This window comes from Serinus canaria, chromosome 4, assembly GCF_022539315.1.
Source record: "Serinus canaria isolate serCan28SL12 chromosome 4, serCan2020, whole genome shotgun sequence".
NCBI lineage: Eukaryota > Metazoa > Chordata > Aves > Passeriformes > Fringillidae > Serinus > Serinus canaria.
Window position 1 is genome coordinate 33,481,790 of NC_066317.1, and position 23,812 is coordinate 33,505,601.

Consider the following 23,812-nt stretch of genomic DNA (forward strand, 5'->3'; position numbering starts at 1 on the left):
AATTAACAAATTAGAAAACTGTACCCCTCCTACACAGCAAGTAGAGAGACAGTGTGATAACAAAAATCCAATTGTGACAAGAGGTTTAATTCAGCATATCCAGCATTGTATTTACCTTCAGGAGGTGGCTGAGTTTTTCAAAACTTGGTTTTAATTACTCACCCAGTGGAACCTGGTTAACCTAGAGATTCTTCCAATTCTTTGGATTCTTCTTTATGTAATACCAGTCTTTCTTCACACAGGAACATGCTGACAGTTTGTTACTTTATTGTCCACTGCACTTGCTGAAATGAAATTGTGAATGATTTGCGACCAATATATTTAAATTAGCTGAAAAAACAGTAAAAAGAATTACAGTATTTCAAATAAATTTGTGCTGCCACCGCTTTATTTAAATCCAATTTTCAATAGCTTTTAGTAATTAGAAATATGTTCACTGCTTTCATGAAGAATCTGTAAATAAAAATACTTTTAAATTTCCTATGAAGCATAAAGCTAATCCACATCCTGATAAACTTTTATTATTCCACCCGGGCAGAGGAATTTTTAACTTAGAATAAGGGAAATCCAGTTCTTGTTCATGTGCACAAAACAGGCAAAAATTTTCTACTACTATCATTATGATCCATCTTCCTCAGTCTTCTGCAATAATCAAATTTTCATATAAGCAAACTAATGACACTAATTCATTTCCTTCTAAACTAAGCACATCTGTGCCTTGACCAAAAATACTTCTCTCAAGGACTAAATAATATTTTATCTCATTGAGCATCATATTCCTTACTTTTCAAAGAAACTGAGATTTATAATTCCACACATTCTCAGAAGAGCATAAGGATTAATCACTCTGCCTGAAAAATATCCAAATGTACACCACAATCTTTGCCTATCTGTAAATACATGTGTAGAACCGTAAGATCAAGAAAAAACAACAAATGACAGCAACATTGTAAAAATAGTCAAGGGCCCCCGACTGCTTTCTGCATGACTGCAGTCATGAGTACAGACATCTGTGCAAATTCTTGCATTTTAAGGAAAGCAGGAAAAAGCTTCTGAATGGTTTAGATATTCAGTACATTTACATTATCAGCCTTTGCCTTTATTTATTCTAGCTGCTCCTGATGTCCTGCATTTCTGTAATGCAGGAAAGAAGCACACAGTGAAGGAGTTTCCAGTTCCTCTGGTATCAGGAAAGGTAACCAACACCACCATATTAATCCATAGACAGTTGCCTATCTTTGCCTTTTGCAAAACAAAAGGTTGTTTTCAAGGGAAGATTTATTCTGTATCAGCCTCTTCTCTGGCTTTTCATCAGGAATATGTAACAATTGAATTTTTTGTTGTTGCTGTTTTAGTTTTGGACCAAGAAAATAACGCAAAATTATTCCACACTGTCTTTAGTGCGGAATAATTCTTTAGTGAATTTAACTATCTTGACTTACTTCTGAATTTATGGTAAGTAGCTTTAGTACTCAGGGACTAAAATGAATCTATACTACGCCTCTTTCAATTCAGTGGGGAATCTTCAGGGAGGAAAGAATATAAACTTCTTTCAGGCTCTTCTGCATGACAGTCGTTTTCAGAAAGGTCTTCATACTGTAATCCCTTAAGACAAAACACATTATGAATTCTCTTTAAGTCCAGTATCACAAGTTTTAATGAAATGCATTTTCAGTTTGTCATCTAATAACCATTTGTCACATGCAAAAAAAATTCCCCACAACAGTACTTACGGCATCAGCCAATAATGAAAACACTTTTTCTTTAGCTTCTTTATTTAAAATCAGTTTATATATCAGTGAATTTCAATCATAAGAAACTGTTCATTGACAAAATCCCACTATCAGAATGGTAAATTCTTAACTGTCTTTATTTAAGAAAATAACACAGCTATGCCCCACAAATTATGACCAAGCTTGAGAAGAAGTCTCTCTCTTTCTTTACTATGAAATGAAGACAATGTCACAAAAGTACATAACAAAGCTATAGAAAAATCAGGGAAATTACAGAAAATCAGAAGCTCCCTACGTGTTTTGCCCTTTTCAAATATTTTTAATGAAAAGAAAACATTAATGGCTTTATTCAAATAAATACATATTTTAATAGGCAAAATGCATCTGAAACATGAATTCTTCCTGATTCTAAATTTCAGACTATGTAAAAAGTCAAAATGATGGGCTATACTGGCCAAAGGTTGGTTACAAGAGTTTTTATTTTGCAAACTATACAGAAACAGTAAAAAAGAAAATGCATTATACTTTTCAATATTACATAAGATAAACATTAGATTTAGTATTTACCATGTAGAAATTAATTCAAATAAGAATCTGATTTTCCTTTTATTAATGACGGGAAATCAGTGACTCATTTTTAAATTATACAACCTGCAGTAATACATTATACAGGTCATGTCAATTTTATTGTGGGCAGAAGGAAACAGATAGGATATGAATGAAGATGGTGGAGTCCCAAAATGTCTACACAATAATTAACATGCTAACATAAATACAGTGATTAAAGTAATTTTCTCTACAGTCAAATCTTAAGTGCTACTCTACACAATAAGTATAATCTAGACCACATGGTAATTACATAATAATAATTAAAAAAAATTAAAATAATCCATTTTTTTCATTCCAGCAGCAGTACCTATACTGGTATTAATTTGGTAATTGGGTGTGCTTAGCTATTGCCTAACATCCTATACTGGTATGCATGCTAAAACCTCTCTAGTTCTATTTTGCAAGGCACCTTTACAATACGTTCTATAAGTTTCTGCACTAGTAACAGAAAACAACATGGATTAAGATAAAGAGCAAAACTATTTCCTGAAATAAGAAAATAAAAAGCATCATTATACATTTATGAAAAACTACCTTGGGGCAAGTGACAATACTCTGAAATACAGTAAGGTATAAAGGTAATAAACTTTAAGCAAATCTTTTTCCCAATGTAAATATTTTACACTAGTCTGATTAGAGAGAAATACAGAGAAACCACAAAGGATGAAGCAATGATTAAGTAAATAATGATAAAGCTTATATCACCTTGACATGAAACCAAAAAAAGGAAGGACAAGAAAATTTTAGAATTACAGAACTGGTGCTTGTCCATGCTACTGCTTTTGAAAAATCCTTTCAATAATCTAGCCATTTCCTAATAAAAAACATAACTGCAAATGCAAAGGAGGACTTTGCTACAATTTTCCCTCCTGATTGTTCTCCATACCTTTGGTTAATTAAAGGCTGGTTGAGATGCTACTTGTGCACCAATATTTTTCTACTGCAATACATTTCTGATTCATTAAATGGGCAGTCGCAGGGCTTAAAACACCTACGGAACTGCAGGAAAGTCACAGTATGCATTTTGAAGAGGACATGCACAGTTCCAAGTAAGGGAAAATATTTTTTCAGCAGAATTTTGAAGAGACTGGTTGGCTTTCTAGTGTGTTTTGCACATATATATATTTTCAGTCGCACATAACTTTTTTTTCTTCGGGCTAGAATTCCAATGTGTTTTCTTCAGCGCAACGGAATTTAAAAACTCAAAAGCACATGATATAATTATTCTTATTTAAACAAAAAAAAGTCTATGACTCCAGCTGCAATGTTTGAAACAATCATACAAAATATACATATTTGTTAGAACCCTTTTGATCTTGGAGAGCAAAGGGGTTTTATGAAATATCATCTTGTGAAATTTAGAAAGGTACAACATAGGGACCTCCTAATATTATTAAATATATCCATCATGATCATCGTCATCATCATCATCATCCCCTTCATCTTCATCATCATCTTCAATTTCATCTTCATCGTTCATTATTTCATCTTCATCATCTTCATCATCTGTCCATTCATGGAAATCACCAGAGGCAAAATCACCTGAAGTCTCTAAATCGATAGCTAAAAAGGTATGATAGTTATAGAAAAGACTCACAAGATACACTATATATTTATAGTACATTTTACATAATCATACAAAAGGCACAGCAGAATATTTACTTTCAGGACAACTACAGAGTGTTACATAAAAATAAAATATAAATAATATGAAGATTGTTTTGTTATATAAAATCCACCTCAATATTGAATTATTTTCTCAGTGTTAACAAAAGGAGACAAATGTTATGGATTTGTAGAACTATAATGAGTGCTAGGAACAATTAAAAAAATTTAAGTCCAACTTACAGATAGCAATAAGGACTACTGATAATATACCCTGACTATTGTTCACTTCTTACATATCATCTTGAACTACACCAAACTGTCCATTTATCTAGAAATGATCCTGGATCAGCTGGACAATAGGCCTGAGCTTGTACCTCAAATACTGTGTACAATTTACTCTCTGCTTCAGGCTATGTTCTTTTGTTGGAGAAGAAGTGAAAAGGAGCCATAAATGACTTTTTTTAAAATAAAGAGGAAAAATACTTTTTTTTTTCATCTTTTATATCTGGGACATCAAATAAAGGTGATATGGGAATTCTTGGAAGAAGCTGCACAATGCTGTAGGGAAGGGAAAAATAAGGGAAGATTTAGTGTGCTAAAAACTTTTGGCAATTCCCTCAAATATAAACTGAAAAAAATGTCAAATCGAATTCACTTTCATGCTGATTACCCAAAGGAATTTCATAATACATTATGGGACTTATCAAATGCTGCTCTAGAAAATTAATTTTTCCTGGGTTTATACACACTATGCCAAGCACTTATAAGGGGTCTATTAATAGCTGACACAGTGACAGGAGTTCCAAAAAAATAATGCAATAACAGCAACAAATTATATTTTTTTGGGTTTTATATCAAATTCCATGTAGTTGGGTCCCACACTTCTTACTGAAGAAATTTAACCTGGCTGGCAATCAAAGGGAATAGCATCTCTAAACCAAACATGACAGAAGGTTCTTAACTCACCACATTCCGCTGCGCCATTTGTTCTGGATCCTGACACCTCATTGCCATATCTGTCCACACACCAGCACTGCCCTAGGCTGCCATGGCACTGACTTGGCTTGTAATACCCATCCTCATCACAGAAGGGGATGTACTGCCCTGAGAAACAGATAGATACAGATAGAAATAGATAGATATGTTGAATAAGTATATTAAAGTCCATGCCTCAGCCAATGTCACAATTATAGCAGAAAACAACTGCCTTTTCCTGTTTCATCATTTCAGACTCTACACTGACTGCTTTTGCAGTACTAAATTCAGCTGACTCAAAGGGACTGAACAGATCAAATGTGGGAGGGAAAATATCACATATCAGTCTTGGACTGATTTCAAGACATAAAGTGAGTGATCTTCCTTTAAATCTTTTGTTGATCCAGTGACACATTTTCTTACTCCCCGAATATCTCAGTCCAGATTTTCACTGTATTCTGGTGAAAAGGCTCAAATGTAGGACCCGCTCCTGACTGGGAAGTTCTATCCACTGTGGAGCACAAACAAGTCTGAACAGTAAGGGCCAGACTTCCTGACTAACAAGCTGTCTACTACAAGGAGTTATTAGTGTTTAATAAGTATTTTTCAAACCACCACACACTAATATTTAATTATTCCACCGGTGAAGACAAATGTAGCAGAACACCACAGAAAAAACTGTAAAAAATTAACACTAAATTTGCATTGATGTGTACAAGAGGGGCTTATTTTGTGAGGCAGTGACTTGCCTACAGCTGAATAATCCACTGTTTATCACTGGGACCAAGTGGAGACCACAATGAACAAAATATTCATATGAAAGCATTTGAAGTGTATAGTTCTTGTTAGAAACCATCCTTATGAGAAATATAGTTTTGACTGTTTCGGGCCAGGCCTTTTATTTTACGCAGCTTTCACACAGTGGCTAGTGGTAAATGAAGACTTTTACACTTCAGAAATATTGTTGCAGTATAAACTGATTCACAACAAAGATTTCAATTACTTACAGAATATTACTGTTAAAGGATAAGCAGAAATACCACTTCAGGAGTACCTTATGCTGTCCCCTCTGTACTGTAAAAATGTACCTTCTATCAGGGTAATAAAACAGAAGTAAGAGCTTTTGGTAGGTAACGTAATAAAACCAAGTTTAATAGCTTTCAAAAATTTCATAAATTTTGCTGCTGAGATTTACTGTGGTCTATCTTCATTGGATTAATATTGATTTTGTGTTGCTGTTTAACTAGTGTTATTTATGTAAGTAATAAAACCTTCAAAAGAATGATCTATGGCTCACCTAGGAGCTTCTTTCCTCCTTGCTGCTTCTGAATGTTACTGAGTTCTGTCTGGCAAGGTGGGTCTAAAAGGACATAAAAAATGTTAAACAGGTTACACAGTATCTGGGACAGAAAGGACATGACTACGTTTTCACAGTTTGCTATGCTGTAAGGTCACTCTAACTACTGATCTTATGAAACACACACAGCTGAAATAAAATAATTACCTTGCCACAGCTTCAGAATTATGAATCTGCACACCACCATGGATTTGTGCAGAACACCACTCAGAGTTACCTCATCTCCAAGTGAGCATCTAGTCACTAGCCTGGAGGATCAAGGAATGCTAGACCAAAATAGTAACTCTGTCACATCCTACTTTACTGGTCTATAAAAATCTATGCAACTGTGAAGCTTGCCTCATGTATTAGTTAAAAACAGGACAGATCTTTTAATTTCCTCCCTTTTGTCCTTTTCAGAATTCATGTTCCAATTTTGTATTTCACATACTACACTAAAAAAATAAGATCTTTTTCTTCACTGAAGTCTGCAAGATTCAGTGATTGATTGGCAACAATTTAAGACTGGATCCCATAGGGTCCCAAAGCCCCATGTACAGCAAACTAACTTAAAAATGGAGGCCAAACTTTAGATGGCTCTAAGAAGCAGGATACGTATTAAAATTCAGTTTGCCATTATTCAGCTACAGCTTATTCTACTTCTGCATAATTTGATTTTTTACTGTCCATAAAAGAGAGCCGCAGTATGTGCCACGAATGGGAAGAAAATAAGATGTGAATGTGTTTACATCACTGTTTAGTAAGTGAAAGAATCAAAGACAGCAAAGCACTAATTAATCTCTGAACATTGGCACTGCATACCATATTAGAACATTATTAGCACCAGGGCATTTCTCATTCTGAACCAGCAATAGAATTACTGAGTTTACTCACAGGTGTCTTTAGCTTGCATCATTCCTAGACAAAATCTTACATTCCATGAATATTTAAATGCATTTTCCATTTTAGCAGACTCTGATATTTTACAATACATCTTTGCCATGTACTTAACTCAAGGATCCCTTTTTCTCCATGCAAATAGAAAAAGGTGCTCTAAGCTGGCTTAAAGATGAGTAAGACTGGCCCAGCTCATTGATGCAGAGCACACATAGGACCAGAACTCAGTCACCACGCAGGGCACTCTGGTGACAAAGGCCTAGATGAAGTGGGGATCAAAAATACAGTTCAGGTGAACACAGAGCCTCTTGGCTGACACAGCCTAGTTATTCCAACATACCTTTGCTATTATCTAAGAGTGTAAGTAAGAAGTAGTATACAATAGTAATCCCTTACTAGCAGCAGGCTGTTCATTTCTCTTGGTTGTACATTTTAGATAACATTTACCTATGCATTTAAAGAAGCTCATAAATGTTTCCTCAACTTTGGTGGGCCATAAATGTTTCCTCAACTTTGGTGGGCCTGGCTTTTCACACTAAATCTATAATGATTCTTTTTAGAGTGAAGGCCTTAAGGGTAGGTTCCACTTTCAAAACACTGTCAACAGAAGTCTTAATGCCAGAAGAAATTTTAGGAGTTGTCCTTCCAGACAACAAACCAATTTCTCTGTGTGCTCTTGAAAAATCACTGTGATTTGACATGACTGGGTGGGTGTTGGATTTTAATAATTCAGTCTTTGACTACCTTTTGAGGCTACATGACGTTTTACTTTTTGCACTGTAGGAAGTACTTCGAGGATGATCATGCTCACTATTTCAGCACCTTTCAAAACTAAGGTTTCTGTCTTTGCCAATATTTGATGATTTAAACTCTTAATGATACAACATTCCAAGGACCGATTATTTCTTAAACTAAAGGTATTTTCTACTACCACTAATCTAATACATGACAGTAATTTATCATACAAATATTAGGGGTTATAAGGATCTAAGAATGGGGTGGATTTGACAGGGTTAGGTTAATGGTTGGGGAATGTCACAGAATGTTTCTATTCTGTTCTCTCCTCTCCTACAAAAGAGATGGGAAATATGCCAATGAAGAAGAACTTCCTATTTAAATAGGAAGAACACAAGCATTTTTTTCCTTGAAAAACAATCCTAAATTAGAAACATAGATATGCACACATGAACACTAACATGTGGAAATGTAAAAATTATGGATGATGCCTAAAGAAAAAAAAATCTTCCTTTATAGCTATAAATCTTTGGTGGCATAAAGGAATGCCATTAACCAAGTGGTAACAAGGCAACACAAGGGAGTTACTTACCCAAAACACTCTTCTCAGAAGTCTTCAAGATTCAAGCTTAAGCTTTGCTTCTTAGGGCAAAAGCAGCAAAAAGTCTTAACAATACTAAATCACTCTGGTGCTTAAAACTGTCAAAGAGAATGGCAGGCTAGAAGTTCAGCCAATCCCTTTTGGCTCACAGAACATTCTTTTTCCTCTCTTCCCAAATCATAATGCCCCCCTCCTTATTTGCAGGTTAGCTCCTAGTTTGTAAAGCTTTTTGTAAGATTTCTGAAATTATTTAAAAAAAAAAAAGCAATCACTGGACAACTCCTTGAGCCAAAGAGATTTTTTAAGGAGGAAAAAAAATTATTTACAAAAATCAGGGTTGTAGTTTCTCTTGAAATAGCGAATGTGAATCTGACAGTCTGAAAATCTGAATACAAATAAGGTATCTAATCCTCTTCATCCTTAATCTACTTTCACAGATGGGGCAGGAACTGTCCTTCTGATAATACCAGTGCATGGCTAGGAGTGAATCATGAACCACACAACACCAGCCATTCAGTCTGTCAGTGCCCAGAGCACTGCTGCACACCAGAGTATCCAACACTACTAACGCCAGCCCTTGAGACACCAATATCCAGTCATGTCAAGAAGTGCTTCAAGGCTAGAACAATTAAGCTTTGATTTACCAAAATAGCACATTAACAGATCAACTGGAGTCAAACTCATAGGTTTGACAATTATTTTTAACAGATAGGTTTCAAAGAGCTATTACTCACCCAGTGAGCCTCCAACTTTCAGAGGCTCTCCTTACTCAAGAACAAAACAGTGATTTTTCACCAATCAAGTAGATAATATTTGGCAGAGGCCCTAAGTTCTGGCTTATGGTCTACTGCAGATAAGGCTGCAGTGACATCTTGCCTGTACTTGGCATCAAGCATTATAATTGTTGGACATCCAAGGTTTGTATTTCAGGGATCTGAAACATCAATACTACAGTTCAAGAAGTCTGCAGGGGATCTCATTTATGATCATCATTTATCTTGATAAAAGCATGTTACATCTTCATTTGTAACTATCTATAAATATATTTGAAGTCCTTGCAATCTTAAGACTGGCAAATGCAAATCATGATAATCATCATTCTTCTATAAGAGGGACAGTTTTGAAAGTGATGAAGATATCTTCCAGATATGACAGACAGAAGAGCCTCTAAGAAACCACATCTAGAGAAGTGCTGGACGAATAGATCCATGAAGATGCCCATAGTAAAGAAATACTTGCTGCTAAGCATTAAAACTCTCAGCAAAATTGGCTACTCTCCTACGCCAAATCAGGGATGCCACAAAACAAGGCTGCAGTAATAAATGAATTATTGGCAGAAAAACATTCAGCCTATAAAAAGGCCAAGATTGCAAAGGCCTCAGCATTTCAGCATTGAAGTAAGCACTGAAGTGTCATCTTAGCATTGAACAACTGAGGAAGCAAGTTCTGAAGATGGGTGCTGAAACACTTGCATGGATTGTTGAAACTAGAGAGCCATAGTGACCAAAGCATACAAGAAAGACTTGCAAAGTGCACTGGCACAGTGCAGATTTTGATGTATTGCAGAAATGCATTTAAATGCCTTGGATACACCTCAGAAATACTAAACTACATTTAAATCAGAGTAAGGGCAAGAAAAAATGCAATAAGCATCACTGGACTGGACCTTTTAGCCATTAGTCAAGGTGAGACAACTACTAGAGGAAGATCATCTTCTCCACAAGAAAGATCTGACCTCAGGATTCATAAAAAAGTTGCCTAGATTGACTAGAAGTTGTTAGCAATGTTCAGTAATAGGTCTACTGTAGTGTAATCAAGCAGAAAGAAAGAATGAAGAAGAGCTTCAAGTACTTGTCTAATGCTGACAGTCTTGCATGGTAAAACTAAGATCAAGACCACGAGGGTTTCTCAGGTAATGATTCAAGCTAACACTATGTACTTTTAAAAAGCACAATGAAATTGCTATCCCAGTATGATACACATGGTTGATTAAATTTTGTATTCCCTTTAGAACAACATTAATCAAGAAGAGTACTGTAAAACCACTGATCTGCCCAGAAAGCACTAAGCTCAATGAATACAGAGAACTGCTCTACATGGCTTGAAGCATTCTGCTAATATCAACTTATTTTAATAAACATCAGAAAGAAGCTGCTGAATTTCTCAGCTTTTCCATCTCCTTGCTATTAATAGCAAAGGCTTAGCTAAAGGCCCTATTTAGATCATCCCATCAAGGAAAACATAACCAGACATGAACATATTCCATGGTTCAGCATAACAATGCCAATTAGAGAATTCAATGGGTCACTAATACACTAGGGAAGTAGGGCTCAGACAGTTGTGCAACAGCTAATAATGAGACATGACAAAAGAAGACTATGAGATTTTTTTTCTCCTTACACCAAAAAACTGAGAACACAGATTTTTATGACATTGTTAATTTTGAAGCATGAGTGCATGTTTAATGTGCAAACATTGCTGAAACTCAGATTTCACTTCATATACAATGTTTAGCAGACATCTTTTTTACTATATACTCAAACACATGGTGGTATTGAAGACTACCTAATCTGTTTGAAATCAGCCCCTTATCTCAACACCATTAGCAAGACAGTGAGGAAATTGGTAAAAAGGAGAAGAAAAGCTTGATAATGTTGAGTTGTGCCATGTGAAGAATCAGTGTCGTTGCAAGATGGATCTGTTGGGGTACCATTAATAAAATTCTGCAGTGTTTAATCAGTTTTTACAATGCCATCCTCAGGTTCTAACAGCACACTAAGAAATATTACACACAAAATGTATTACATAAGAAATTGCAAAACTACTTGAAACTGATCTGTGGAATGGTTTTCTTAATGCTTTGGTTATGTCATTATATGAAATTGGTGGAAAGCACTTGGACCATAGTTGGCCGCATGTAATTTTCTGGCAATAGGAAAGAATTATCCTGCCCTCCAAAGACTAAGGGTACTTATATATTAAGAGGAAGTTATTGTGGTGGATTTATTTATTTTTTATTTTTATTTTATAGACAAATGAACCAAATGTTATGTTATTTAAGACCTACATTACTTCTGGGATGGGTTATTGTTAATTTGCTAGTGTTGGTAGCAGTACATACATGCTTATAAAAAAAAATCACACAAAAGTTATTGTTCTACTATAAAACAAACAAGGTGTTTTGAAAGTTTAAATGTTAATCTTTTAATAAGAAAGTTACCAAAGAAAAGATATCTGCTATTTAGTGTTTATCTACAGAAGTACAGCTTTATTTTTACTTAGATGTACAACTGGCAGATGTAGCATGATAAAAACCTTTATTTCCACAGAAATCAGAATGAAAACATAAATGTTGAATGCTAATGAGAATTTATCATGAGAGTTTTAAGGGTACAAGTGAAAATTAAAAACCGATACTAAAACTTTCAAAAAGGCTGAATTAGCTTAGCAAACTTCCAACAAATCAGTTTTATCTCCTCTGTCAGCAGTAGAAATTTGAACCCTAGCTGCTGTTTATCCTTTAGAAAAACTCCCTCATGTTAGTAAGGAAAATGCAGGGGTTATTCTGACCAATTGCAGACAATATTCAATGAGTGAATTCCTTGATACATTACAGCTAGCTTGAATATGTAATTCATATGATGCTTCATCTATGTCTAAAGTTGTTACACATTCCCCAGGAAAATAATGCCTATAGGTTGTGTTTATCTGTCTAACCAAAATCACATCAGGACATTATCAAGAGATTCAATTAGGAAATAAAAACCAAATGGTTTTAGGTCTAAATGACTGGAAATAACTTTATCCATAATGTTCATTCAGCTATTTTATTAGGCTCACTGAACATTAAGAAACCCTAAATTAGCAATAAAAAAGTTTATTTTATAATGTAGGCAAAGCAGACTGGGAAAGAAATAATTGCAGTAAATTGTTCTTTATTTTCATCTCTTTCCCTCCACGTACAAACTAAATTTTGGCATGAGGAACAATACAGCTGTAAAGAAATTATTGGCAGTGTTGCACTTTATGTAGAATCCTTGAATTTCTAGCAAGTCTTTCTATTTAGCTTGAGTCATTTGGCTTTTTGTTTGGGTTTTCTTACTTCATTTTAGGTATTCAACATATGTCACAAACCTTAACACAAATTCATTGCACAGCATTTAAGAGCTTGTAATTCACTGTAATCTTCTTAATATGTAAAAAAAAAAGATAAAGCCCAACAAAGAGGTCAGACATATAGATATGCAGGTTGATCTCATCTTTTACCTTGCTGTCTTTGGAAGCAGTAGCACCACTCATTGTTAGATATCAAACTGTCCTTGTATGTGTCACAAGAATTGAAGAATGCCCTGGTGCACGGCTCGTTCTTGTCAAGGTAAATGCTTCCAAGCTCTGACTGGTCCAACAACAGGTCATAGTTCGTATCAAGCCTGTTAAACATCCAGCCCAGGGAGTCTTTGCAAATTGGCAAAATGCTGGTATCAAATCCTAAGAGACAGAACAAAAATAATCAAAAATTATGCAGGGGGAAAGCTGGAGCAGCTGCTGATCCCAGCCACCACAAAGGAATGCTGCATCATGGAAAGAGCTCTGGTTGTACACAGACACCATAAATAAACAGTATAGGGTCTTGAAATGCACATAGAAATTATTTTTCAGATTCACTTTTAAAGCCACTATTAATCTGCTAAAAAAATTAATCTGCTAAAAAAAAAAATCAATCCTACAGTCAGCCTCAAAACATTTAGAAATATAAGTTTTCATATCAAATATTATATATATATAGCACACACATTACGTACAGTAATAAATGACAGATAATGATTTCCTGGAAAAAAATACTGATAAGGAATTTAAGTGATATTGCAAATCAGGAGAATGAAAATTAAGTGGTTTGCAAAGTTTACAGAACTAAGAAGAGAATAAATTTCAGGTAACTTGTAGTAGTCCCTGCTTGGGTGTTTTTTTTTTTTTTTTTGTTGTTGGTTTTTTTTTTTTTTTTTTGTTCTGATAACATACATTTAAATATATGAAAAAGGAACATGATAGTCTCAGCAACTGTATTTTGAAAATTGTATTCTATCTTTACATGGTGTACCTTCTATCTTGGAGGAGGCCATGTAAAAGGTGATTGCTAAGAGCAGCCAGCTGCTAGCATCACACTTACTTATACAGCCTGCACCTTCCTAAAACACTGCTGGGAAAAGTGGCCATATGGAACAGGCTGAGTTAATTACTCCCATAGCCAGACCTCACACCTCCCATTTATGTTTCCTGTATGAATTTTAAAGTACATGCAGACTTGCCTATGGACATGAAAGGGAAATGCAGAAACCACCAGGCCTCTTGCCTGTGTGCAAGCTGTGAGCTGCAGATGATGCAAACACACTCTTTTCCTGCTTCATCTGCTGTGGGTCATGCCACAGGCCAATGGGGCCAGGCAGCTGAGTACACACCCTAATACAGAGCAAGATGCAGTGCTACTAAACATCATTCTTCTCAAAACTTTTAAGCTAAAACAGAGCACTAAAAAGTTAGATTGGTAGATATGGCTGTAGAAAAGTTGACATGAGACCCCACAGGAATTCCCAATTGCTGCTGCAGTTGAAAATCAAGCCTGCCTGCCTTTGTTGCTGTTCTGAAAACAGTAAAGAAATCAGAAAAGTCCTTCTATACTGCTAAACAGGTTTAATCCAGTAATTGCATTTTGAAGTCATTAGATGTCCTTTTAGATACATATCTATATATGGAAATGTCTATTCTGTGGGAGAATGACCATTTCAGAAAAGAAAAGAAAGATGATAGCATCAAAACTCCCTGTGCAAGTCAGACAAACACATAAAATCCCTTTCCCCAGAAATTCTAAATTAACTATGATTTTTCATCAGAGTGATCTCACTTTTTCCAGTTCCCTGATGATCTGTTGCATTAATTATGATTTTTGTTTGATAGAAAGAAGACAAAAAAAAGCAAAAAATTTAAGAAAGCCCTTTCCTATGAAGTTTTGAACTTTATGAAGTTTTTTGTATTTGACACAATTTAAAACCATACCCAAGCATTCAGCCAAAGATCTCTTTCCCTTCCTCTTCAGCCCCTGATAAAACATCAGGACAAAGCTTATTTTCTGTGGATTACGAACAGCAGTGAGATACAGGACCCAACTGAATGAATAAGGATATAGAGTAAATGTCTTATGCAACCTCATCTGTAAAAAGTATCAGAATTATTCAAAAGGTGTCTCTGATTAGAAAAAAATCTGGAAGACTCCTCCCTCTTCAAACATTTTTTTCTAAGAATTAATGTTCAGTGTAACATTATTTACCTGTAAGGTTCTGCTCCTGAAAGCCTCTTAACACTTTCTCTCTTAATTCTGCTTTTAGCTAGAGATCCTCCTCATGACCTTGGTTACCAAAAGAGGTCAACATGAAACATACTTCTACCTATCCTGCCTTTTGTGTACCTGCATGAAAGGAGAAATTATTCTTGTACTCACAAATTTTTTCTGGATTTAGCACTCTGGCCAGCTCACCCAACTCTAACAGATGGGGCAGAAATAGAGCAACTATGATTTTAATTAGTAAGATGCCAACTAGAAGGGAATTTAAGATAAAAGCCACTTTAAAGGTGCATAAAGGATAGAATTTGTGGGTCAAAGTAATTAAAGACAATACCTCTGCGTGTGGAGATTCCAGCTTAAGTTTATTGAAAGAGGCATCACTTTCCAGCTGACAAAATATTTTTAAATTACCATTTGTGGATCAAGCTGGCAAAGATCACATTGTAAAATATTTGTATTTTAGGCTAATAGAAGGCAGCTTTATGTTTTTAATAAACTATGCTAAGAAAAAGCAGAAACCTTCCAAAGATCTGTATGCACCACAAAATTAAGGTTGGAACAATATTGTAGAACTGCATAAGATTTTTTCCTTATATTATTCTTGATTTCCTTAACTATCATTAGCCTGTGACTGGAGCTCATCCTCTGCTTCCATTCCTCAATTTTTTTCTCACTTCTTTCTATATAGCTTTTAGACTTTTCAAAAACTAATGTCCCACCAGCATCTTCTCTATTACATGTTGGATAATTAAGGACAAAGCTTGAAATTAAAAAAATGGCATTGGAGTCAGCAATATAATTAAAAGGCAGATAATTTTATTACAGATCACTGATACCAACAGGATAGCACCAGAAGTGTTATTATGTTCTAATATTTTCAATATATCCTGTCAAAGTTCAACACAACCAGAGCTGATTATTTAAATATAGAGAATGAAGTCTGATATTTATGACATACTCTCCCTAGAAGATAGAAATATATTATTTTGGTACACCAGAATTAATAAACCTACTTCAAACAATAACATTTTATATAAGAAAAGCTTACATTTATTAAAACTCTCATAACCTATCTGCTAAATAGCATCAGATACTGGAGAAAAAAAGTACTGTGGATCATGGGATCTAACTTTCTACTAAATAACTGTATGATTTAATAATTTCTAAAACTGATTATGTTTTATCTTGAAAGTTATTTAGTTTCTTTTTTTAGAGTTCAACTCTGAAGTAGTTTGTATTCTCATTTACAGTCCAGGTATATTTCTTATTACTAGTTTTTTGTTCTTCCTCTTGTCTAGTATATACACTTTTAGTGTTGTAAATAGAGAAAAATCACATTTCTTCTTAGTTTTCATTGGTCTTGTTTCATCAAGCCAAGTCTTTCACAACCATCAGTCCTTGCAATAGAGAAATGTCTGAAATCTAGGTAAAACATTAGTTTTGCTCAAACAAATAATATAAACAAAAATGGCTCAAGTATTTCAGAGGTAAACCAGTCAGGTGTAGATAGAGATAGAAGCAGCTTTGTTTGATATAAAAGGGAGCACTCCACCTCTTCCAGAGGTACAACATCACATAAAGATCATCACTTCAGGTCTGTACACACATTACCAACTCTTTTCAAGATTATTGTGGTAAAAGTCTTGGCTCATTTTAAAAGAACTTTTACTGAGCTGTCCAAACTTAAAATTATCAGGAGTACTTTCTCTCAGCAATGACTTGCTTCCTCTATTATAATATTGAAATAATACATCTTGAAGGTGATATACTTGGGTAAAAAGAGTCAGAACAGCCCTGAATTTCATATCTAGAGCTGAATATCTGCTAACATGGCTTGACACGTGAAGGCATCAGCTGATACAGAACTAAGAATCAATAAATCACCCAGTGACCTAGACCTAGGACATTATTGCCCAAATCACATGCTACATATATTATCACTTGGAATGCCAACTAGAATGATGGTTTTACACATTTTTCACAGTTGTAACACAAAGCTTTAAGCAGAAACTAAGGAATAATTAGTATAATTGAATTCTAGTAATTTATTCTTGATGATTAAGTATCAGGAAATTATGCCTAGAAGTGCAAAAACTTCTGCTCAGATGACTAAATTATGAAAGATGTTTTTCTCTTTCATTTTAACCACTTACTCAAAATTTATTTCTATATACCTTAATGAAGTGAACTTTTATGCAGCTATTTCTGAACACTCTCTAAAAAATACGAAGTACCAGCTCATACTCTTTTCCTGGTCAAAACAATTCCAAGGGAAAAATTATTAAGAAATATAACCATCCTCCATGGCTTACATACTGGGCACTCAAAACATTTACTCAAAAGGATCTAACAGAAATGCTCCTCTTTCTGGTTATTTCTCTGGGGAGGATTTCAACTCCTATCTGCTTTCCAAGGCAAAACTGTCCTTTGCCTCCTTATTGAGCACATAAGTAACGTGTACATTGAGGAAGACAGCTTCTGAGACCACGTGGAAATCAGAACAGCATACACTCACAGGGCTCACATATTGCATTATATAGAAATTGCTTATCTAATATGCCAAGAAATGCACAATTTTTCCCAATACAAGTGTGCTGTCTGAAGCAATAAATGTCTCTGGCAAATCACACGTGAATAAACACACATGCACTCTTTGCCAGACTCCTGGCTGACATCTAGACCATCCATTTTACCTGTTCAGTGTTCAAGCTGCATAGCAAGGTTTTCTTATGTGATGGATTTTTGTAATATTGTGGTTAAGTAGAAAACCTTCAGTGAACAGCATCTCACAGCTGAGACCTACTGTGCACAACCTGGGATAAGGTTTCCCTTCCTAATGCAATCAGGACAGAGCAGAGCAGGAAAGACTAAAATAAAGAGGACTAAACAGAGGTGAATGCTTTTGTACTTGATCACAAAAGTGGTGATCTTGGTGAGCCTCATCTGGCTCCAGAAGAGCCAGGAGAGAGATTCAGGCATGACACTGTCTGTCCCCTGTCTCAGGCTGCAAAACATTCCTGCTCACTGTGGTTACACAGACACAAGCAGGTTAGGGCAGGATCCAGAATCCCAGAATATCCTGAGTTGGCAGGAACCCATAAGAATCACCAAAGGCCAACTCCCAGCCCTGGGGAACATGGGGAAGGTACCAAAGGTATTTTGATAAACCTAGGAACACTGACTCTCATGTCACAACAAAAGGTACAAGAGAAAGAAATAAAGTATAACTACAATGTCCCTGTGAAAGTTTGCATTCTGAAGTCTCTTCCAGTAATCATTTTAAAGAATTTATATGGAGGTGGTGGTGGGGGAAGTGTGGGGGGCAAGCAAAATGAATCCTTTTCCTAGAAACTATCAGTTTCCTAAAAGATTGATGGATCAGATGAAATTTGTTATTTGAGATACCAGACTCACCATTTTATTAACAGGAGTGACTGCTAGAGGAAAGCAGATAACTGAAAATAAAATAAAATAATAAAGACCCACATGTTTCATTGTGTATAAAGATAATTGTGTACAAAAGATTGAGTCAAAACCAATTTCAGTCAGTAACATTGATGTGGTTCATTTAGAGACTTAGTTTTAAGTAGAGATGGAGTCATTAAAATTCCTGTTCAGAATTAATTCTAGGCTGGATTTCTTCTTCCAGACTCTTGCATTGAGGATGCCTTTGCATGAGCTAACCTGACACATGCAGAAATTTATTGAAGAGCCTTTCCTTTCTAGCAAGCTAGAACTATGGTTCAGGTTGTCAGCCTGTTTAATTTTGGAGTTCAGCTTTATGGAACATTTTCTGAAATAATCTCAGGAATTAGACAAATTCTCAAGCCATCAGTGTTTTGGAGACACCAAATTACTGTTTAAAACCACAATTCTGGGAATTCTTTCCTTACTCTAAGAGTAAGGAAAACCCTGTTGTTCTCATGAGTTCTGATTGTACCTCAGGGTTTTCAGATTTGCTTCGGCAGTGAAGATCAGGGAAAAATAATTTATCACTGCACAGTATCAGCTTGTCTCTTCCTCAATAAGGAATTTAGAATGAAATTAAAACTTTCAAGCAAAAATCTGAAGTTGCTTATTTTATTTACTTTTCTATACAAAATTACCCTTTTCCTCCCAAAACTTTGTATAGAGATTTGTTAATTTAAGTGTAATAATATCTTCTTATACTGATTCCAGAAAAGCCATTAAAAATAACTTTCTTTCAGACTTCTTGATTTTTTAGGTTATTTTCAAAATTATTAGTGTATTAGACTTAAAATCATGATATTATTTCCAAACCATAAGAAGATTCTCTATTTATTAACTTTGGCCTCTGGTCTTTCATCTTCTAAATGACAAGGTGCCCAAGTATTCTTCAGAAATAGACTGCCTGTTAGCAGAAATATCTGTGGGACTATGGTATTGTTTGTGCTTTGAATATGGTGCATTAATTTTGTGTTTTAGCACACAAAATTAATATAGAAATAAAAAGAATATTCTAATAAACTTTAAACAGTTATATAAAATGTCACTTGATTTTTTAACTCTGCAAATTCTGATCCACAAGTGAAAAATAATGGGGGTATTATTGTAGTATGGGGGTCAAATATGCTTTTCCCCTTTGTGTCATCTATTTAGACCATAGATGGCCTGAGGAAAAGATTTAAGTGTATATGTAGCATCTATAGCATCTATATTATTGATACTTTCAGATGTATTACATTTGACCACATCTGAACCCAAAAGAGATTTTGGAAATAATACCCTGTTATTTTTTTTTAATTTCCTACTCTCAGCTACATTCTGCTTTGGAAAAAAGTGTCAGTGAGACAAGATCACCTCACTCTTGTAAAAACTCAGCAATGTAGGCACCTGCCATTTTTAACTTTGTAACAGATATTGATGGCTCTAGCAGAACACTATTGTTTAGTCTGTTAAGGTATATTAATGATTGTGGGGAACAAAGTGGATAATTTCATAACTAGAGCAACTCCAAAAAGCACCTGTGAGGCACTATAAACTTTCACCACACCTGCCTTGGTCAGAGGGACTGTGCTCAAGTCTTTTAAAATATCCTATCCTCAATGCCACCAGAGTGACTGAAATATGAAAAAAACCTAAATACAAAGAGACAACCAGAGAGGCTGCCACAAACTCCTTCTTTGAATGTAGAATGGTTTTTCAGTGAGGAAGGAACTTAATGAAAAGAATACAGGAAAGCCTGGGGGAGAATGGTCACAAAACAGATTTTTAACTCCCAAGGATAATGAACAACTCCAGGGATCTGTTAGATTGGACTCTGAAAGGGGAAGTTGCATTCAGGTGCCTTTCTGTTGCAGCTGTTATTCTGCACAGACCACCAAGTCTCATGTGCTAAGTGTAAAGCCATTATACATAAGAAGTTCTTTGCAAGTTTTATTTGTAGCTGTAGCTTTCAGCTACAGCTGAAACAGGGACTGGACAGCCCTGGTATACTAAAATATCAGTGTGGCTGGATGCCCATCATGATATACTTATAGATACCAACAGGCCTGATGCCTTGGACCTATGGAAACAGACACTGAGGGACATTACTTGAGAACTTTGCTTGGCAAGAACAGTTTTAAGAATTTTTAAATGGTATTAGAAAGGACATTAGCATGTTAAATGGTTATCATACTTCATGGGTTTTATATGTTTACAGGGACATAGTGACACAATATTTTCTTCTGAACAACAGACAAGTTCATTTCTCATAAAATGCAGTAGGAATTTTGCGGTATTAAATGAGAAATTTTGAAGTACAGAAATTCACACAACAGGAAGAACACACAGCACTAGTAACACCAGTTTTAAAAAAAATTGTACATCCCCAAATCTACAAATTAAAAAAAACTTACTGTGAACATACACTCATTCAATTGCTTCCTGTCTACAGATGGACTGACTCTCTGCAGGAGCCCATCAAATTATTAAAAATTATTACATGTAAATATTGGCTATTTATAAAAATGAGTCAATACTGCACAAATAGCATGTTTAATATCTAAACCCAGTTTAGATTTAACTGCACAAATAGGATGTCTAATATCTAAACCCAGTATTTTTTTCACAATTAGCTATATCCAATTTGAGTAACTGACCACAGTACTGAAACATGACCCACTGAACAGTTATTGTTCATGTGTGAAACAATGTAGGCATTTGCTGAATACCTCTTACCTCTTTTTTTGAAAAGAAAAAGAAGAAAACATAGGACAAACTGAATGCCTCACATGTAAGCATTTTGTAAATCTTGATTTGTTTTACTTTAGTAAAAAGAAAATAAACATCCCAAAGCCTATCATCAAGCTTCAATCCCATTTAAAAGCAGTAATAAATTAACACTTAGTATAACATTCCAAATTCTGCTACCGTGATAAAAACCTAAGTCAAACATTTAGGACAGAATGATGTTGACATGTAACTTAAAGTCAGTAACATAGGAAACAGAATTTTCCACAGAGACTGTAAGCTTTTACCTGGTGATGAAAAAGAGCTTGCAAAAGCTATTCTTAGCCATCCAAATCAACTCTTGATTCTATCTCTCTAAAATATGGTAGAATAGCATGCAATCTAAATTGTGCCTTAAATTTCATGTACCTCCTACAATATCTGCAGATTCTGTACAATGCTGAAGGAGAGAACTTTATGGCTCTGAAGGCTTCCAAAATTGAGTGTCCGAAAATCCGTAAGATTCTTGCATTTTTAGCCTCACATATTAAAATCTTGGATCTTAAGTGTAAATATAGTCTTTGATTGCTATTATAAAGTAAAAATTTGAAGAAAAACTAGTGACATAACAAATATGACTGTATTATATCCACATACACATCATGGTACAAATGCCTGCTTCAAGTAGAGATCGTAGGTCTTATCAAAATCACCTGTGTGCTTAAGGAAAAAAAGCAAAGGGAAAAATCTCACACTTAAGAAATCTGTGTTTGCACTACATCTCACTCAAAGCATTAAATATGAACTTGGCTTTCTTGCATTATATGGAATCAAATTTCTTGAAACACTAACTTGAGATTTATGCAACACATAATACTTAACAGCTTTACAGTTGTTTCCTTTATCATTGCCCAAATTTCAAAGTAAGCATTCAGCAAGAAACAGGACCCTACACAATATTTCAGTAGTTTACCTTCACTGAGCAATGGACTAACCTACATAATTAGATACATTTTTTTTTTAACTATACAATAAACTCTTACTTAAGGGCTGCAAAATTTGTATTTCTATTGTTTTCACTACTGCATGAGAAGCAGATCACATGCCAGTTAGGGCCACCAACCAGAATGCAAACTGGAAATATATGGGTTTAAATGTCTTTTTTTTCAGTACCAATAAAAAGTGGCACCGACAAATTACCACTGTACCTCAGAAACAAATTTTCTCGATGTTAAGAAAAGTATTCCTAGATATGACAGAATCATCTTTAATTCATTCTGTTTTACAGAATTATTCACATTTTCATAGCATGAAAAAAATTACACAATGAAATGGCATTTCCAATTAAGTGAAATTAATGGATGTCTTGAAAAAAAAAGAAAAAGTAATGCTACAAATTGAAACAAACAAAAGCTAAAAAATATCTCAAATATTTAAAAATCTAAAAATAAAATAAGAAGCCAGTGGTGGCCAAGTTCTGTGAAACATACTCTGGAAGAATTCATAGTTTGCTCTTCTTATTAACAAGAGCTGGAGTATTATGGCTTATGAAATCCCATTTGTCTCCCCTCACAGTAGGACTTTACTTTTGGAACAATTAATGCACACTTCAACTGTTCTTCTAACTAAGCCCTTTGATGATTACATTTTAAAATGTAACTACTTTCCACACCAAAAAAACAAATCTATTTAAATATTTGAGGGGGTTAAAAACAAGTTATGCTCCTACTGTTTCCACTTCTTTAGTACACTTTTCCAATTTCAAGAATAACCTTAAAAATTCCTTTTTATTTACAAGCTTCTTTTCCATCTGTTTTTCATTACCAGCACATACACTGACATCAACCAGCAAAGATGGGTCACACATAATTTAGGCTCCTTTATTTTATTTCTTTTAATTTGATGGCATTCACAAATTAAAGGATTGCGAATGATGGCTGTCCTGCCAAATGATATTGAAAGTCTCAAGTGAACATCTTGTATTAGCACTAAGCCATAAATGGGAAACCAGCTCCAGAGAAGCCCAAAGTTACAGTTTTGTACATGCCTATTTAAAGCACCCAAGAATAAGGCAGGTCTTAGCAATGGAAAAACAAAAGAACAGAAAAGGATCAGAGAAAACATCAAATAATACAACAGAAATCACTTACGGCTTCTTTCAGGCCTCTGAACAATCCTAGTCTTCTTATTCTGAATTCCACTTTCATGAAGTGCCTTAAACCAGTCTCTCAATCTGTTTGCAACTTCCCTGAATTCCAGGTCACTGCACACTGAAAAAACAAAATGCAGAGTTGTATAAGGTTTCTCTCCAGGGTGCTAAATAGAACTTTTGAAATTATGCTTAAAAAAAAAAACCCAACCCCCACAAAACCCAAACCTCTTATAATAATACAAACATATATGTTCCACAGCTTTAAAAATTTATTTAATTCAGCTGCATTGCTTAGCTATGCCTTCAGAACCCATTGAAGGTCCTGAGAAATAAATATCTGCTGTATAAAGGAACTATAAAATTACTGATGTCAAAGAAAATTTCCTTTGCAGTTGTAGCACAGGTATTTTCACACCTTATTGCAGATGAGGCTGAGACACCCATGAGAGTCTTTTGTCTTTTCATTTGCACGTTCATTAAGGCAATACTAACCCAAGCCCTACCAGAAGAAGTCAGAGGTGTAATTTAGGCAGATAACCATGAGCACTCATCCTGCTTTCCTATGCTGAGGAAAAGAGGAAATAGGATTGGCAGCAAAAGTGTTTCAGTACCGTGATGGAAGTTTATACTTGGAATGCAGTTTTACAAGCCAAAC

The 23,812-nt window shown here is 34.9% G+C and overlaps 1 protein-coding gene across 1 annotated transcript in view; it reads right to left on the reverse strand.

Moving 5' to 3' along the window:
- Positions 1–1,649: 1,649 nt before the first annotated feature.
- SPOCK3 (SPARC (osteonectin), cwcv and kazal like domains proteoglycan 3) overlaps positions 1,650–23,812 on the reverse strand; it is a 158,032-nt gene continuing 135,869 nt past the window's right edge. The window contains exons 7-11 of the mRNA XM_030239559.2: positions 23,156–23,275; positions 12,761–12,982; positions 6,223–6,285; positions 4,917–5,054; positions 1,650–3,905 (exon numbers count right to left, since the gene is read on the reverse strand). Coding sequence (XP_030095419.1) covers positions 3,736–3,905; positions 4,917–5,054; positions 6,223–6,285; positions 12,761–12,982; positions 23,156–23,275 — 713 coding nt within the window. The 3' untranslated portion in view covers positions 1,650–3,735. The remainder of the gene's footprint in view (positions 3,906–4,916; positions 5,055–6,222; positions 6,286–12,760; positions 12,983–23,155; positions 23,276–23,812) is intronic.